The following is an 18,569-nucleotide window of genomic DNA, read 5'->3' as shown; positions in this document are numbered from 1 at the left end:
AGGCTAAAAGCTGGCGTTAGCTGCACACACACACACACACACACACAAACACACACACACACTTCCTGACACCACAGACAGACCTGGGGAAACACTTAAATCAAGTTCATTTCGACGCAAGCGGCAGAGCTACTCATTAAGAACGTGGACACAATACTTTATTTACTGAAAAGTCAAATTCATTTGATCTTCACAGAGGTATGTTGCTTGGCTTTGAATGTTTTACGTTTATTGTCATCTTATAGTAAAACCAAGTGATCCGCTTTCTGTTTTGTCTATAATTCTGTACGAATACATCTTTTTATTAAGTGCTGCGGAGGCTTTATTTCAGTTGAAACACATAATGACATATCTCATTTATCTTCATTGAATGTATCATGACTCTCCTCGTGAATAAACAGGTGTTACTGTAGATTTTAGCATTCGTCCGATGTATAATTTAAACAACCTTAATCGTTCTTTAACAATCACATTTTGTTTCGTGGAAAGTTAATTTGATTTGGTTGTTTGAAACGTCGATGAAAGGGAATCGCTACGAGGCCACGAGTCGCTACGAGGCCAACAGAATTCTTCAAATAGCCAGTGTGACATTTCCATCACTCGTGAGCTCTGTGTACTTTCATGTCGGATTAAAGTATCTAAAAATACATACAGCAAACAAGCAAGTAGAAATAAGTCAAAGTTATCTCTCCACGTCTCTGTCTTTGTGTGTGTACTCAGCCTACATCGAGGACGTAGCGCGCTGCGTGGACCAGAGCAAGCGCCTCATCATCGTCATGACACCCAGCTACGTGGTGCGGAGGGGGTGGAGCATCTTTGAGCTGGAGACGAGGCTGCGCAACATGCTGGTGACCGGCGAGATCAAGGTCATCCTGATCGAGTGCGCCGAGCTGCGCGGCATCATGAACTACCAGGAGGTGGAGGCCCTCAAACACACCATCAAGATGCTGACGGTCATCAAGTGGCGCGGGCCGTCCAGCAACCAGCTCAACTCCAAGTTCTGGAAGCAGCTGCTCTACGAGATGCCCTTCAAGCACATGGAGCCCCTGAGCATCTCCCACGAGCAGGTGCTGGATGTCAGCGAGCAGGGCCCCTTCGGCGAGCTCCAGACCGTCTCGGCCATCTCCATGGCGGCGGCCACCTCCACCGCCATGGCGACGACGCACCCGGACTTGCGCTCCACCTTCCACAACTCTTGCCACGCCCAGATGAGGCAGAAACACTATTACCGTAGCTACGACTACGACATGCCACCCGGCGGCACTCTCCCGCCGCTGCCGCCGCTCGCCACGCTCGGCAGCCAGCACACCTACTGCAACATCCCCATGACGCTCATCAACGGACAGCGGCCGCAGTCCAAGTCGCCGCGCCAGCAGAGTCTGGAGGAGGCCCACGGCAACAACGCCATGCTGCCACTGCTGCCCAGAGAGACCAGTATATCCAGCGTCATCTGGTGACAGAGACGGCGGCCGATGTCCGTCACAGGGAGGACTCACCTCTGGCACTTGGACCCTGAATGCACCGGAGCCAGGTGGACCTGAAAGACACTAAGCTACTTGCTGCTGTTGAATTTGCACCGGGAAACATCAGGGGAGGGACGACAGGGCGTCAGACACTCTGGACTCTTTGGGGGTGGAGGAGGTGGCAGCTTTTTGTTTTGGTCCAATAAGAGCTTTTATTGAATATGAACAAGAAAAAAAAGAAACAAGGAGAACTTTTTTGTATGCCTGTATAAACACTCACGTAACACAAGCCAACACCTATGATCATTTACCCAGAAGGTTCAAGGAATACAGGGTCCTGTACATACGTTTTTCTAATTCTTTGTAGCATCAGTGTTTGGGACTTGTTACTACTTATGTTTCATCATCAGTTGTTTTTTTGTTTTGTTTTAGTTTGTACAAAAGTGAAGCAATGGCCTGTGAGATGTTTTGGATGAACCGTTGTTATCTTTATCTTGATTTGTTGCCCGGTGTAGTTTGTAAAGCTTTGGGGTTTTTTTCGGGGAGGGGGTCAAAGTCGCAGCCTTCGGGAGATGAGAACGATTCGGTTTGTATTTCAGGAGTTTCATCTCCACCGGCTGCTGTGAAGGGTTGAGAATCTGGACTCAACCAGAATATGCAAAATATGGAGTCCAGAGAGCAGGGACACGATGGGTTTCACAAATGGATCGTATTCGAATGCTTGCGGAAAAGTCACATCTGTGAAGGAGGATATGAAGAATATGGTGCTAGGCTTCACGTCTCTGTTTCTCTCACCATAACATTTACTTTAAGAAAAGAAGAAAAAAAAAACAGCCTTGCTATTTACCTTAACAGATGATTATATCACCTAAAATTAATTATGTGTATTATTTTATGAAAAAAAGAAAAGTCTATTTTTGTAACTGAGGGGTATTTGCTTAGAGATGTTATAACTATAAAGTTTGAGATCGAAGGAATTGGGGAAACATAATAAAAAATAACAATGTTTTGTTATGTGGAACTGCACAGCTCACGGGAATCGATAGGTCATTCACTAAATGTCTTATATTACAGGAGAATAAAAACACTTTGTTGGTTGTTTTCATCATTAAAAAGAGGAGTTTTGACATTTCAAACAAACCACGGATTGCGGCTCAGCAGGCTTTTTACGTTTGTTGATTTCACGGGCATTCACTGTTGATTTAACAAGGACGGCGCTGCGCTATTGACGATGTCAGATGGAGGAGAGGGAAGCCATGCTGTCCAGTGGCACCTGAAGCATTTACTCTACCTGGTTTCCTCTGAAGGACAAACAAGTCTCTCTGTTACTCATTTCCTCTCAAACAACAGCTCTGTTATTTCCTCTGCCATTCCCCTTGTCAACGGAAACCATTTATCAGTTGAGTGGCGCTCTCCGGTAAATGAAGTATGGCTTTCACGTCTTGGTCCTGAACACTGAGTTCACTCTGGCACTGGTGTGGTGACGGGACGCAAGAGTTTCATTTCAAAACGAGTCTGAAAACATTTGAAAGCCCAGATAAAACTGTTGATGTTCAGTTATTGATCTTAAAAAGTAACATTTTAAAGGATTTAATCAATTGTATTTCCAACCTACTGACCGATAATCATCATGGGTGGGGGAGTCTCCTCAAAACCAATCGCCTTTTAGAAAGACACCCATCCAAATAAGATGTAATGAATGCTAAAGAGAGGCAAGAATGTATTTAGAAATACAAATTAAATCCTGGAGAAATGCTACTTGGAGCAAAGCAAGCTTCAGTGAAGTCTCAAAATGGTCCTCTTCTTTTCCTCTGAGGGAAGCTTCCATCTCGATCGGTACGATTTCATCAAATCATACGAAACGAGAGCTATATCCACCTATCCACTCCGACCTGCACTCACTCCTGCAGCTGTGCCGTATTTGTTTTTCAAGACACTAACCTCATACTAAAATACCTGCAGCATCTCTCGTCACATAGAGATGTTTCATTTAGTGCCGTCAAATATGCAAACTTGTAAACAATAAATGAAAAATAGTGTTTTGTCCCCTGATTCATCTTCTTGCAATCTTCAGTTGTAAAAATGAAATATTTCAGAACAGCCCTGTGTTGGTTTTCAAGTGCTGGATGCTGACAAATTTACATTGGAAGGAGCAGCTCTTTATTCAAGGTCTGTCAATCAAGAGTTTGATAGAGCCAGGCCTGTTTTTACCCAGTTCAATCCTTCCTTATGAAAAGTAAGATGTGGATTACATTCAAAGAGCAGGCGTTGTTTGTGCTCTATGACATTGCATTGTGTAAATATAATCGAGACGAGAGCGGGATTAAGATGAAGACAATCGAGCCATATTCATGAAACCAACGGTCATTATTCACAAGGCCTCTCAAAGCAGAAATACTAATCCTGACTGCAGGTTAACGTGTAGAATCGATGAGCTTGTGACAGGAGTTTGGCGTCCGCGCTCCTGCTTTGGGAAGCTGTGTGAACACAAACAGTGTTCTAAGTGGGCCGGTACACGGTTCTGTTTCATGAGGAATTGGAACATTTGTGGCGACGTGGCTTTGATGATGAAGATGATGACGATGAATAACAATGACAATATATAGCACAGAATTATTCCAGGCACTTTCACGACTCTTGAGACGACGTCTCTCCTGTTTCTGATTTATTTTCTATTATGTATCTGCATTGTTCATTAAAAGAGATAGTTATGATGAATAAAACCACATTTACGGTGATGTGATTCCTCTGTGCTGTATGTGTGTGTGTGTGGAGAGAGTCGGAGAGCTGTGTTTGTTTGCAGAAAACGCCACCCGGCTCACTTTGTTTATGGAGCAGCGGCGTAGATTGCTGACGATGGCCGGATCCCTCTTTCCTGGCCGATGCAGCACCAACCGCCATAACTCTGCCGTATCCCGTAAAACCTTGAAACAACAATCAATACGTCTCCTTATTCCACTCAGGGGCTGAATCAGCCCGGGCCTCAGTTTAGAATAAGACTAAATCAGGAGAGTCGATGCCTTAAGAAACACTGGAGGAAAAAAAAGCCAAAGCCATGTGCTGATGTTCGTGTGACCTGAGTGCACTTTTGACTGCAATCACACAACAACTGGCACATAGTGAATATATGTTTTAGAATTCAAATTTGGACTCAAACCATATAGGTTCAATATACGATACCTAATATACGCTGCGGTGTCGACATATTTAGAATGCAACAGACGATGTCGTGACTCGGTTGCTCCACTGGAAAACAGGATCCTTTTTCTAGCAGTGGGATTGAAGGCAGATAAACAATCCTTTTCTTTTTTTCCCCCTCTGCCTCAAAGCGCTCTGCCCACAGTGTCGCCTTTTACTTATTTTGCTGTGATCAAAGCAACAGCATTGGAGAATAAAGAGAAACCAAAGGCACATGGGGAGGACCCTTAAAATATAGGCCAGACTGTTAATTAGCTTCATTATGATCTGCTTAAATGATGAGAAGTTGTTCATGTTTTGGTTGCGCAATGAAATCAACTGTTCAAAAATCAGAAAACACCAGTTTTACAGGTGGGTGTGCGCCCTATGTGTGCTTGAAATGTTTAAAAATGTGCCGAGCACAGAGTATTTCTCGGTCAGATGCAGTGACTTCAAGTTTCCTACAAACTGTCACACATAAGAACCACACTTATTGCGGCAAAAGCGGCTGCTTGTGCGAATGAGTAAAACACAGGAGATTCTCTATACTGTACATTACTTACGTGATTCTTACTCACCTGAAAGCAGAATCACGAGTACAATCAGAGTGATGTATTGTGTGGGGAAGACAAAGTACCACACTGTGGACACATCATGCTTGAATGTAATCTCATTTTTTCTCTCACAGACCAGCTGAGTGAACCTTCCCAGCATGCAGCAGCGATGTAAAGAAAGCTAAATCGGTTCCCACAGGTACAAGTTGGTATACTAGATGAGTCAGGCTGCTGTTTCCCTCTGTGGAGTTGAGCAGCTGCATCCCGCTGTGTCACATACTCGTACGCCTTGTACTGATCCAGAGGAAGGCGTTCCCTACAGCCATCTTGGGGGGGGGAGCTTATGCACAGATGTTTTGTTTCTTCCTCTGCCTCCACACACACACACACACACACTGGTGAAGAGTATTACTCACTCTGGCAGGTATACCATGCCCCTCCATGTCTCACAGGGCCTTGTTACTTGGCTCGGTGCCCTGTGTGACACGTCTTCCACTTGAAGAACCAGGCCAATTGTCTGTGCATGGATACGTGTCTGTCTGTTTGTGTGTTTGTGTGAGAGAGAGCTGAAAGCATTTGGAGAGTGGATGCAGGCAGCTGTTAACCCAGTTTTGGAGTAATTCTGAACTCTCCATGGTTCAGCACGGCATAATTGCCTGTGCATGCGGTGTGAGTGGAAGATGCAAGTCATGGATCACTGATCACTTACCAAGCCCTTCAATGTACTGCTACTTCCTGCAAGAGCGCCTCCATCTTTAATGAATGATTATTTTATAATCATATCGATGTGTGTGTGTGTGGTGAGCTTGCGTATCGATTTGACCGTGGATACAGCTGGCTTATCTAACGATAGTTCACCGCTGTCTCAAAGTGTTAGTTGGACAAATCAAAAATAACGGCAAGTGAGATCATATCACTTTATGATAATCAGAATAAAGAGTCGCCATATTGCATTTGAGGCTGCTTCTGTCCTCTAATTAACAGAGAGAAAAGGGGCCGCCTCAGGAAATTCAAAGTGCAATGCTGCCATCTGCTGGACATAGTCCTCCCTGCAAGTCAGCTGACTCAATCCCTGGCTGGGAGGGGCCATTATGGTGAGAGGGTACATCATTCCGTCATGATAGAAATCACACACATCTTTTATGAATTGCCCCCCAGTTGAAATCGTCTTTTCCATCTGGAACCTATAATTGTGATGAATTGAGGTCTGTCCTGTCTGCGCACTGCCATTCGATAAACTGCTGCTGTTACTTACAGTACTTACACTTCTTACGGCTCACAATTGAGCACTCGTTTTTGAATCCAAGCACAGAGAGAATAGATGATAAAGGGTATGCTTTGATATGTTACCGTATATTCAATTATTAACAGAGCTAATATAGATGGCAATTTGTTTCCACAGCAAGTCAAACACGCCATTTGTCTTTGTATATTTTGGGAATACGGGGCTACAAATGATTTGATTTTGTTGGGGCAGCTTCAATATTTAGTAACACTTAATAAGTTACCAGAGAAGGAATGATGAACTCACACTGGTGAACCAGCAGGTAGTGTGATTCAGTATGTAAGTTTGGTTTTGTTAGACATTAAATGCCTTTTGATTTTAACTTGAACCAGCTGATTCGGCCTTATCTTGCTGACGGGCAGAGAGTGGGGCTTTTCCTTTGCTTCTTTGATGAGAAATGTTGAACATCTTTCTTCTTTTTCAGTAACCAGCGTGCACAAGCACTTGTCTTAGCTTAGGAATGCACATTGCAATCGCCGCACGATCCGCCAATCACATCACTGTAGGACCTAGCCAGTGCTAGCCAATCACAGAACAGCAGGGCGGGACTATGGGAACACGTGTGGATCTGTTTGGAAACGGCCACGCGAAGACGCGAGTTGCGGCCAAGCAGTTTGTTTCCATAGTTATTATTGTTAATAATTAGATTATTGTTATGGATTATTGTTATGGAAGAGATTTTCAATGTCCCGGAGGAATATTTGCACGAGTCAACACTATGTTGGAGGTCTTTACATTCCGTCTAAGTATTTGAGCCGGACTTCAGTTTCCAGGACTTCTCCAGCCCAGTCCAAGGGAAGGTAAGGAAACCGTTTTATTTCTCTGTGGGGTCCTTTCCATCATTTTGTCAAAGACTTTACTTAACAATCTGAGTCGGTGGCAAAAACAAGTACTTTTAGTGAACAGTATATTGACGCTGTGGCAGCTCCTCTCGCTGTTGGGTTTCAGGTTTAATTTATGTTTTAATTAACTGGTGACGTCCAGGTGTGTGAGACAGATGAATCGGACCCATTGTAGACTAAGCCGGAAATGAGCATTTTACTGGGAGCTTTATAACAGGTGCGTGAGGCCGTGGAGGCTAACAGGGAGGACCAGATGATGAGAAAGTAGGTGGTCGGTGCGATGCCTGTTCAAAACGTTAGAGGATAAGACCCCAAATACTGTTGCTAGGTTGATTAATGTTGCCGCTCTTCTGGAGATAATGTTGTTGCTAAAAAATATTTAAAATTACTCACATTGACCGGAAGATATTTGGTCCAGCATGTCAGGATGGAGCAGCTTTGAGCGACTGGGGCCTTAGTAATTATTATTATTAGTATTGTTTTTTGTCTGAATACTCTTTATTTGTGTACATGCATGTAAACACAGTCGATGTATAGCTGGAAATATTTATTCATTTTTTTCTCTATGATTTCACCTTAAACCGCCATGCTCACTTTGCGCTAAAATTCTTAATAAAATGAGAAAATACTTTTTATTTGTCAAGTATTTAATACACACAGGGGTATACAGAAATACGTTTCCCTATGTGATGAATTCATATAGACTTTATTTATCGACTTGCCAGGAAAAGCATGCTATATGTTGATATGAAACTTCCAAAAAGCACGGTGTGTGCATTACACTTTTTGTAAACATGTAAACTTCGTCATTCCTTTTTTGACGGTTATTATAATAGTTTGGAAGCTCGGCTGGTTGGTGACACTTGCACATGTTAAATGTGCACGTTCGGCACCTGTTGTTAATGCATCATGTATTATTAGAGGGTGTGGGAAGTGTGTGTTTGCTTTACATATTTCTGAGTTTTCTGTTGAAGCCCACTGGCTATGTTGTTAGTGATAAGAGATCCTGCACCAAAAAGGAAACCGCAGTAATCTGAGACAAGTCACTACAATATATAATACTATAATAACTATAATATGTGTACTCCCCTCTGTTTCATACCAGTGTAAATGGAATGTCTTTGTGTTTTGGACTGTTATTTGGACTTAATGGCGTTTTAAAGACACTTCTTTAATCTCTGGGAAAGTGTTTTGTGGGGCTTTAATTGACAGCTAAATTGATAACAGCAATTGTTAGTTGCAGCCCTTTAAATATACTGTTTCGTTCATCGTAACAGTTTTAGCTGTCGCATATCAAAAAGCATTTTTAGGTTGTGGAAAAAGTGTGTGAACGTCACTAGAATCACTGTAGAAGCAGAGACAGTAGTGATGCGGTTCACCTCCAGTATTACAACTTTAAATTACACAGAACACACAGAACAAGTTAAGACAAAGATGGGAAATCAGCGTGCATCATGGGAGGTGATTCAGCACGAAATGCTGATTCACATTATGAACACAGAGCGAGCCGTTGCCTCAGGAGGGACGATCTGCAGCACGATTTCACGTGGTTTCATCTCGGCTGGTATTTCCCAGGTAGCAGCCTCCTCCGACAGCTCAGCGCCGGCTCCTGGCGGTATTAATGAAACGAGGCGTCGAGCGACTCCTCGCTGAGCGACGACGTACTGACTGAAGCTGTGAGGACAGAGAGATGGAGCCCATGCAGCACGTCTAGCAGCTGTTTAATTGACACATGCAACTTTTTTGTAGATGTTGGACTGGCGATGATGTATGTCTGAATATGTGTGCTACAGTTAGAAATGATTTTAGAGCTGTGGAAATCTGACATCAACCAAAGTGTTAACACAAGGTTTGATTTTACAGCCTTGAGGGGACCAATGTATACCTGCAGGAGCTTCAGAGCATGTTTATTATTACCACTGATTCATTTACCAATAAACAATTACTAGCTTCCCAAATTGAAGAAAAAAAAGACACTTTCTATTATTTTTCATGTATGAAACATTTGCATATTTGAGGCTGTTGATGTACTTGCAAGATTCTTGGAATTGTGGGGTTGTATCCACATGGTTGAATGCACTTATTGTAAGTGGTTTTGGATAGCCGTTGAGCAAATCGCTGCAGAATGAGCATTTGTAAAGCTCTGAGCAACTCACAATATTGCCTTTAAATTACAGTTGCAAGCATACAGGGCGGAGACAAACAGGGCTTGATTTGGGAGCCTGTGCCTCATTGTGTATATGTCTGAAGCATCGATCATATGTGTTTTTTCGTAGGAACACCATGTGCTTGTTTGTGGTGACTGCAGCCGACCTTTAACATCCAGTACACAACATTACTTGTTGTACATTCAGAGTTTCAAAACAAAGTAGGAGAAACACCTCTCTGCTCAGTCTGCAGCGTAGGTTTCTCTCACAACTCTTCCAAACTCTTCCAGTTGGGCTCCAGACGGGAGAATAATAAAATTCCACCCCGTCAATTTAATGACTGCGAACAGTTGGAGAGATAACTAACCCGACTAGCCTGCTATCCTGGCTACAAAATGTAAAGTAAGCAAAAATCGACCAATTTCATTCAATATTTTACTCAACAATCATAAATCAAATCAAAACAGATCATTTCTTTCTAAACACAGAATTATATGCACAAAGGTTCATTAAATCAAATACACCACATGGCCGAGTCCAGAATCATAAATCAAATGTCCATTTAATAACAAAAATGTATGAGGACTCCAGGTAAATGTCAATGGTTATGGGCAAGTGATAAGGTGCGAGTGGCATGCGTGTGTGTGTTGGGTTGTAGTTCCGTTCCAAGCTGAGGGAATATATGGCAGTTCAGTTCAGTTCAGTTCAGTTCAGTTCAGTTCAGTTCAGTTCATGTCAGGGTGTGTAAGAGTGCGAGGAGAAGAAGGAGTTTCATGTCTTGACTTATCTTGATGAATCCCCGAAGTTAAGGAGGCCTCAAACTGGTCCAAGCTGTAGCAGAACACGATTCCTTTCCCACCACCTGCTCCCGGGATCAGCACACCTCTAGTAAGGCCCGGTCCTCCAAGAAAGCTCCGTGTATTCAGTTGGTTCATGGATCCTTGCCGCTCCGGTTTAGTTTAGTCTTTGTCGACATTTTCTCGGTTTAAGCTGAACAGGTCCAGAAACTGAATCATACTTTCGGTAACTCCATTAAAACTCTCACTCCTCTCTTTGTTCCTCCATGCAGTTGTGGTGAGTTGATTGTTTTTTTCCAGCTCACAGGTGTGTCTCATTTATCGCCTCTCTTGCCCCGCCTTCTTTTCCTGTCAGGTTGGAAAAGGGCTATTCTGTGCATTTCTGTTCTGCTACAAGTCTCAGAGCAAGGCATCATGCGATTAATCAGTGTTTTGAAAAGTGCTGACGAGGTTGAATAGATATAGTTTTAGGTCGATGTCACAAATTTTTGTGCAAAAATGAAAAGATTCTTAATATGTTGGTGTCCTGTGTAATATGCGGACAACACATGGCTCTTGACTATCGGACGCAGCTCGTGTCCCGCAAACTGCAAACAGATCGATCATTTAGCCAGTAATATGACATTTTAGACCAGCTTAAAGAAACCCTGGTGCCTTCAGTCACACCAGAGGTGTTGTAAATCACAAAGAGCTCCAAATATCCAGGCTGAGCAGCGCTTTTGCACTGGATATTTCACTTATCGGTATGCGAGCGTCAAGGCAGATGTGTTGAGGAGGTCCGTCTTTGGTCTGATAACCAAACATGAAGTCAAACACACCAAGAAACATTCAACCGCGTTGGGTCAATGAGCTCAAGTTGATTACCGACTGTTTGTAAAAAACAGTCATAGTATAGTGTGTCGAAAAAGGTAAAAAACAGTCATAGTATAGCGTGTCGAAAAAGGTAAAAAAACAGTCATAGTATAGCGTGTCGAAATAAGTAAAAAAACAGTCATAGTATAGTGTGTCGAAAAAGGTAAAAAAACAGTCATAGTATAGTGTGTCGAAAAAAGTAAAAAAAACAGTCATAGTATAGTGTGTCGAAAAAAGTTAAAAAAACAGTCATAGTATAGCGTGTCGAAAAAGGTAAAAAACAGTCATAGTATAGTGTGTCGAAAAAGGTAAAAAAAACAGTCATAGTATAGCGTGTCGAAAAAGGTAAAAAAACAGTCATAGTATAGCGTGTCGAAAAAGGTAAAAAAACAGTCATAGTATAGTGTGTCGAAAAAGGTAAAAAAACAGTCATAGTATAGCGTGTCGAAAAAGGTAAAAAAACAGTCATAGTATAGTGTGTCGAAAAAGGTAAAAAAACAGTCATAGTATAGTGTGTCGAAAAAAGTTTAAAAAACAGTCATAGTATAGCGTGTCGAAAAAGGTAAAAAAACAGTCATAGTATAGTGTGTCGAAAAAAGTAAAAAAAACAGTCATAGTATAGCGTGTCGAAAAAAGTAAAAAAAACAGTCATAGTATAGTGTGTCGAAAAAAGTAAAAAAAACAGTCATAGTATAGCGTGTCGAAATAAGTTAAAAAACAGTCATAGTATAGTGTGTCGAAATAAGTAAAAAAACAGTCATAGTATAGCGTGTCGAAAAAGGTAAAAAAACAGTCATAGTATAGCGTGTCGAAAAAAGTAAAAAAAACAGTCATGGTATAGCGTGTCGAAAAAGGTAAAAAAAACAGTCATAGTATAGTGTGTCGAAAAAAGTAAAAAAAACAGTCATAGTATAGTGTGTCGAAAAAAGTAAAAAAAACAGTCATAGTATAGCGTGTCGAAATAAGTAAAAAAACAGTCATAGTATAGTGTGTCGAAAAAAGTAAAAAAAACAGTCATAGTATAGCGTGTCGAAAAAGGTAAAAAAACAGTCATAGTATAGCGTGTCGAAATAAGTAAAAAAAACAGTCATAGTATAGCGTGTCGAAAAAGGTAAAAAAACAGTCATAGTATAGTGTGTCGAAAAAAGTAAAAAAAAACAGTCATAGTATAGTGTGTCGAAAAAAGTAAAAAAAAAAGTCATAGTATAGCGTGTCGAAATAAGTAAAAAAACAGTCATAGTATAGTGTGTCGAAAAAAGTAAAAAAAACAGTCATAGTATAGTGTGTCGAAAAAAGTAAAAAAAACAGTCATAGTATAGTGTGTCGAAAAAAGTAAAAAAAACAGTCATAGTATAGTGTGTCGAAAAAAGTAAAAAAAAACAGTCATAGTATAGTGTGTCGAAAAAAGTAAAAAAAACAGTCATAGTATAGCGTGTCGAAAAAGGTAAAAAAAACAGTCATAGTATAGCGTGTCGAAATAAGTAAAAAAAACAGTCATAGTATAGCGTGTCGAAAAAGGTAAAAAAACAGTCATAGTATAGTGTGTCGAAAAAAGTAAAAAAAACAGTCATAGTATAGTGTGTCGAAAAAAGTAAAAAAAACAGTCATAGTATAGCGTGTCGAAATAAGTAAAAAAACAGTCATAGTATAGTGTGTCGAAATAAGTAAAAAAACAGTCATAGTATAGCGTGTCGAAAAAGGTAAAAAACAGTCATAGTATAGCGTGTCGAAAAAGGTAAAAAACAGTCATAGTATAGCGTGTCGAAAAATGTAAAAAACAGTCATAGTATAGCGTGTCGAAAAAGGTAAAAAAACAGTCATAGTATAGCGTGTCGAAATAAGTAAAAAAAACAGTCACAGTATAGCGTGTCGAAAAAGGTAAAAAAACAGTCATAGTATAGTGTGTCGAAAAAAGTAAAAAAAACAGTCATAGTATAGTGTGTCGAAAAAAGTTAAAAAAACAGTCATAGTATAGCGTGTCGAAAAAGGTAAAAAACAGTCATAGTATAGCGTGTCGAAAAAGGTAAAAAACAGTCATAGTATAGCGTGTCGAAAAAGGTAAAAAACAGTCATAGTATAGCGTGTCGAAAAAGGTAAAAAAACAGTCATAGTATAGCGTGTCGAAAAAAGTAAAAAAAACAGTCATAGTATAGCGTGTCGAAAAAGGTAAAAAAAACAGTCATAGTATAGCGTGTCGAAATAAGTAAAAAAACAGTCATAGTATAGTGTGTCGAAAAAAGTAAAAAAAACAGTCATAGTATAGCGTGTCGAAAAAGGTAAAAAAACAGTCATAGTATAGCGTGTCGAAATAAGTAAAAAAAACAGTCATAGTATAGCGTGTCGAAAAAGGTAAAAAAACAGTCATAGTATAGTGTGTCGAAAAAAGTAAAAAAAAAAGTCATAGTATAGCGTGTCGAAATAAGTAAAAAAACAGTCATAGTATAGTGTGTCGAAAAAAGTAAAAAAAAACAGTCATAGTATAGCGTGTCGAAAAAGGTAAAAAAACAGTCATAGTATAGTGTGTCGAAAAAAGGAAAAAAAAAAGTCATAGTATAGCGTGTCGAAATAAGTAAAAAAACAGTCATAGTATAGTGTGTCGAAAAAAGTAAAAAAAAACAGTCATAGTATAGTGTGTCGAAAAAAGTAAAAAAAACAGTCATAGTATAGTGTGTCGAAAAAAGTAAAAAAAACAGTCATAGTATAGCGTGTCGAAAAAAGTAAAAAAAACAGTCATAGTATAGCGTGTCGAAAAAGGTAAAAAAACAGTCATAGTATAGCGTGTCGAAAAAGGTAAAAAAACAGTCATAGTATAGTGTGTCGAAAAAGGTAAAAAACAGTCATAGTATAGCGTGTCGAAAAAGGTAAAAAAACAGTCATAGTATAGTGTGTCGAAAAAAGTAAAAAAAACAGTCATAGTATAGCGTGTCGAAAAAGGTAAAAAAACAGTCATAGTATAGCGTGTCGAAAAAGGTAAAAAAACAGTCATAGTATAGCGTGTCGAAAAAGGTAAAAAAACAGTCATAGTATAGTGTGTCGAAAAAGGTAAAAAACAGTCATAGTATAGTGTGTCGAAAAAAGTTAAAAAAACAGTCATAGTATAGCGTGTCGAAAAAGGTAAAAAACAGTCATAGTATAGCGTGTCGAAAAAGGTAAAAAACAGTCATAGTATAGCATGTCGAAAAAGGTAAAAAACAGTCATAGTATAGCGTGTCGAAAAAGGTAAAAAAAACAGTCATAGTATAGCGTGTCGAAAAAAGTAAAAAAAACAGTCATAGTATAGCGTGTCGAAAAAGGTAAAAAAACAGTCATAGTATAGTGTGTCGAAAAAAGTAAAAAAAACAGTCATAGTATAGTGTGTCGAAAAAAGTAAAAAAAAACAGTCATAGTATAGCGTGTCGAAATAAGTAAAAAAACAGTCATAGTATAGTGTGTCGAAAAAAGTAAAAAAAACAGTCATAGTATAGCGTGTCGAAAAAGGTAAAAAAACAGTCATAGTATAGCGTGTCGAAATAAGTAAAAAAAACAGTCATAGTATAGCGTGTCGAAAAAGGTAAAAAAACAGTCATAGTATAGTGTGTCGAAAAAAGTAAAAAAAACAGTCATAGTATAGTGTGTCGAAAAAAGTTTAAAAAACAGTCATAGTATAGCGTGTCGAAAAAGGTAAAAAACAGTCATAGTATAGCGTGTCGAAAAAGGTAAAAAACAGTCATAGTATAGCGTGTCGAAAAAGGTAAAAAACAGTCATAGTATAGCGTGTCGAAAAAGGTAAAAAAACAGTCATAGTATAGCGTGTCGAAAAAAGTAAAAAAAACAGTCATAGTATAGCGTGTCGAAAAAGGTAAAAAAACAGTCATAGTATAGTGTGTCGAAAAAAGTAAAAAAAACAGTCATAGTATAGTGTGTCGAAAAAAGTAAAAAAAACAGTCATAGTATAGCGTGTCGAAATAAGTAAAAAAACAGTCATATTATAGTGTGTCGAAAAAAGTAAAAAAAACAGTCATAGTATAGCGTGTCGAAATAAGTAAAAAAAAACAGTCATATTATAGCGTGTCGAAAAAGGTAAAAAAACAGTCATAGTATAGTGTGTCGAAAAAAGTAAAAAAAACAGTCATAGTATAGTGTGTCGAAAAAAGTTAAAAAAACAGTCATAGTATAGCGTGTCGAAAAAGGTAAAAAACAGTCATAGTATAGCGTGTCGAAAAAGGTAAAAAACAGTCATAGTATAGCGTGTCGAAAAAGGTAAAAAACAGTCATAGTATAGCGTGTCGAAAAAGGTAAAAAAACAGTCATAGTATAGCGTGTCGAAAAAAGTAAAAAAAACAGTCATAGTATAGCGTGTCGAAAAAGGTAAAAAAACAGTCATAGTATAGTGTGTCGAAAAAAGTAAAAAAAACAGTCATAGTATAGTGTGTCGAAAAAAGTAAAAAAAACAGTCATAGTATAGCGTGTCGAAATAAGTAAAAAAAACAGTCATAGTATAGTGTGTCGAAAAAAGTAAAAAAAACAGTCATAGTATAGCGTGTCGAAAAAGGTAAAAAAACAGTCATAGTATAGTGTGTCGAAATAAGTAAAAAAAACAGTCATAGTATAGCGTGTCGAAAAAGGTAAAAAAACAGTCATAGTATAGTGTGTCGAAAAAAGTAAAAAAAACAGTCATAGTATAGTGTGTCGAAAAAAGTTTAAAAAACAGTCATAGTATAGCGTGTCGAAAAAGGTAAAAAACAGTCATAGTATAGCGTGTCGAAAAAGGTAAAAAACAGTCATAGTATAGCGTGTCGAAAAAGGTAAAAAACAGTCATAGTATAGCATGTCGAAAAAGGTAAAAAAACAGTCATAGTATAGCGTGTCGAAAAAAGTAAAAAAAACAGTCATAGTATAGCGTGTCGAAAAAGGTAAAAAACAGTCATAGTATAGTGTGTCGAAAAAAGTAAAAAAAACAGTCATAGTATAGTGTGTCGAAAAAAGTAAAAAAAACAGTCATAGTATAGCGTGTCGAAATAAGTAAAAAAACAGTCATAGTATAGTGTGTCGAAAAAAGTAAAAAAAACAGTCATAGTATAGCGTGTCGAAAAAGGTAAAAAACAGTCATAGTATAGTGTGTCGAAAAAAGTTAAAAAAACAGTCATAGTATAGCGTGTCGCAAAAAGGTAAAAAACAGTCATAGTATAGCGTGTCGAAAAAGGTAAAAAACAGTCATAGTATAGCGTGTCGAAAAAGGTAAAAAACAGTCATAGTATAGCGTGTCGAAAAAGGTAAAAAAACAGTCATAGTATAGCGTGTCGAAAAAAGTAAAAAAAACAGTCATAGTATAGCGTGTCGAAAAAGGTAAAAAAACAGTCATAGTATAGTGTGTCGAAAAAAGTAAAAAAAACAGTCATAGTATAGTGTGTCGAAAAAAGTAAAAAAAACAGTCATAGTATAGCGTGTCGAAATAAGTAAAAAAACAGTCATAGTATAGTGTGTCGAAAAAAGTAAAAAAAACAGTCATAGTATAGCGTGTCGAAATAAGTAAAAAAAACAGTCATAGTATAGCGTGTCGAAAAAGGTAAAAAAACAGTCATAGTATAGTGTGTCGAAAAAAGTTTAAAAAACAGTCATAGTATAGTGTGTCGAAAAAAGGAAAAAAAAAAGTCATAGTATAGCGTGTCGAAATAAGTAAAAAAACAGTCATAGTATAGTGTGTCGAAAAAAGTAAAAAAAACAGTCATAGTATAGTGTGTCGAAAAAAGTAAAAAAAACAGTCATAGTATAGTGTGTCGAAAAAAGTAAAAAAAACAGTCATAGTATAGCGTGTCGAAAAAAGTAAAAAAAACAGTCATAGTATAGCGTGTCGAAAAAGGTAAAAAAACAGTCATAGTATAGCGTGTCGAAAAAGGTAAAAAAACAGTCATAGTATAGTGTGTCGAAAAAGGTAAAAAACAGTCATAGTATAGCGTGTCGAAAAAGGTAAAAAAACAGTCATAGTATAGCGTGTCGAAATAAGTAAAAAAAAACAGTCATAGTATAGCGTGTCGAAAAAGGTAAAAAAACAGTCATAGTATAGTGTGTCGAAAAAAGTAAAAAAAACAGTCATAGTATAGTGTGTCGAAAAAAGTAAAAAAAACCAGTCATAGTATAGCGTGTCGAAAAAGGTAAAAAACAGTCATAGTATAGCGTGTCGAAAAAGGTAAAAAACAGTCATAGTATAGCGTGTCGAAAAAGGTAAAAAACAGTCATAGTATAGCGTGTCGAAAAAGGTAAAAAAAACAGTCATAGTATAGCGTGTCGAAATAAGTAAAAAAAACAGTCATAGTATAGCGTGTCGAAAAAGGTAAAAAAAACAGTCATAGTATAGCGTGTCGAAAAAGGTAAAAAAACAGTCATAGTATAGTGTGTCGAAAAAAGTAAAAAAAACAGTCATAGTATAGTGTGTCGAAAAAAGTAAAAAAAACAGTCATAGTATAGCGTGTCGAAAAAGGTAAAAAAACAGTCATAGTATAGTGTGTCGAAAAAGGTAAAAAACAGTCATAGTATAGCGTGTCGAAAAAGGTAAAAAAACAGTCATAGTATAGCGTGTCGAAAAAAGTAAAAAAAACAGTCATAGTATAGCGTGTCGAAAAAGGTAAAAAAACAGTCATAGTATAGCGTGTCGAAAAAGGTAAAAAACAGTCATAGTATAGCGTGTCGAAAAAGGTAAAAAAACAGTCATAGTATAGTGTGTCGAAAAAGGTAAAAAACAGTCATAGTATAGCGTGTCGAAAAAGGTAAAAAAACAGTCATAGTATAGCGTGTCGAAAAAAGTAAAAAAAACAGTCATAGTATAGCGTGTCGAAAAAGGTAAAAAAACAGTCATAGTATAGTGTGTCGAAAAAAGTAAAAAAAACAGTCATAGTATAGTGTGTCGAAAAAAGTAAAAAAAACAGTCATAGTATAGCGTGTCGAAATAAGTAAAAAAACAGTCATAGTATAGTGTGTCGAAAAAAGTAAAAAAAACAGTCATAGTATAGCGTGTCGAAAAAGGTAAAAAAACAGTCATAGTATAGCGTGTCGAAATAAGTAAAAAAAACAGTCATAGTATAGCGTGTCGAAAAAGGTAAAAAAACAGTCATAGTATAGTGTGTCGAAAAAAGTAAAAAAAACAGTCATAGTATAGTGTGTCGAAAAAAGTTAAAAAAACAGTCATAGTATAGCGTGTCGAAAAAGGTAAAAAACAGTCATAGTATAGCGTGTCGAAAAAGGTAAAAAACAGTCATAGTATAGCGTGTCGAAAAAGGTAAAAAACAGTCATAGTATAGCATGTCGAAAAAGGTAAAAAAACAGTCATAGTACAGCGTGTCGAAAAAAGTAAAAAAAACAGTCATAGTATAGCGTGTCGAAAAAGGTAAAAAAACAGTCATAGTATAGTGTGTCGAAAAAAGTAAAAAAAACAGTCATAGTATAGTGTGTCGAAAAAAGTAAAAAAAACAGTCATAG

At 38.1% G+C, this 18,569-nt stretch overlaps 1 protein-coding gene across 1 annotated transcript in view; it reads left to right on the top strand.

The window, feature by feature from the left end:
• The window catches only part of LOC306797204 (interleukin-1 receptor accessory protein-like 1), a 155,230-nt gene extending 153,594 nt beyond the window's left edge, over nucleotides 1–1,636 (top strand). The window contains exon 12 of the mRNA XM_079296440.1: nucleotides 721–1,636. Coding sequence (XP_079152566.1) covers nucleotides 721–1,457 — 737 coding nt within the window. The 3' untranslated portion in view covers nucleotides 1,458–1,636. The remainder of the gene's footprint in view (nucleotides 1–720) is intronic.
• Nucleotides 1,637–18,569: the final 16,933 nt, after the last annotated feature.

Source organism: Melanostigma gelatinosum (assembly GCF_949748355.1).
Source record: "Melanostigma gelatinosum genome assembly, chromosome: 24".
Taxonomy (NCBI): Eukaryota; Metazoa; Chordata; class Actinopteri; order Perciformes; family Zoarcidae; genus Melanostigma; species Melanostigma gelatinosum.
The sequence above is the reverse complement of the archived record's forward strand: the minus strand, read 5'-3'. Positions and strand labels throughout refer to the sequence as shown.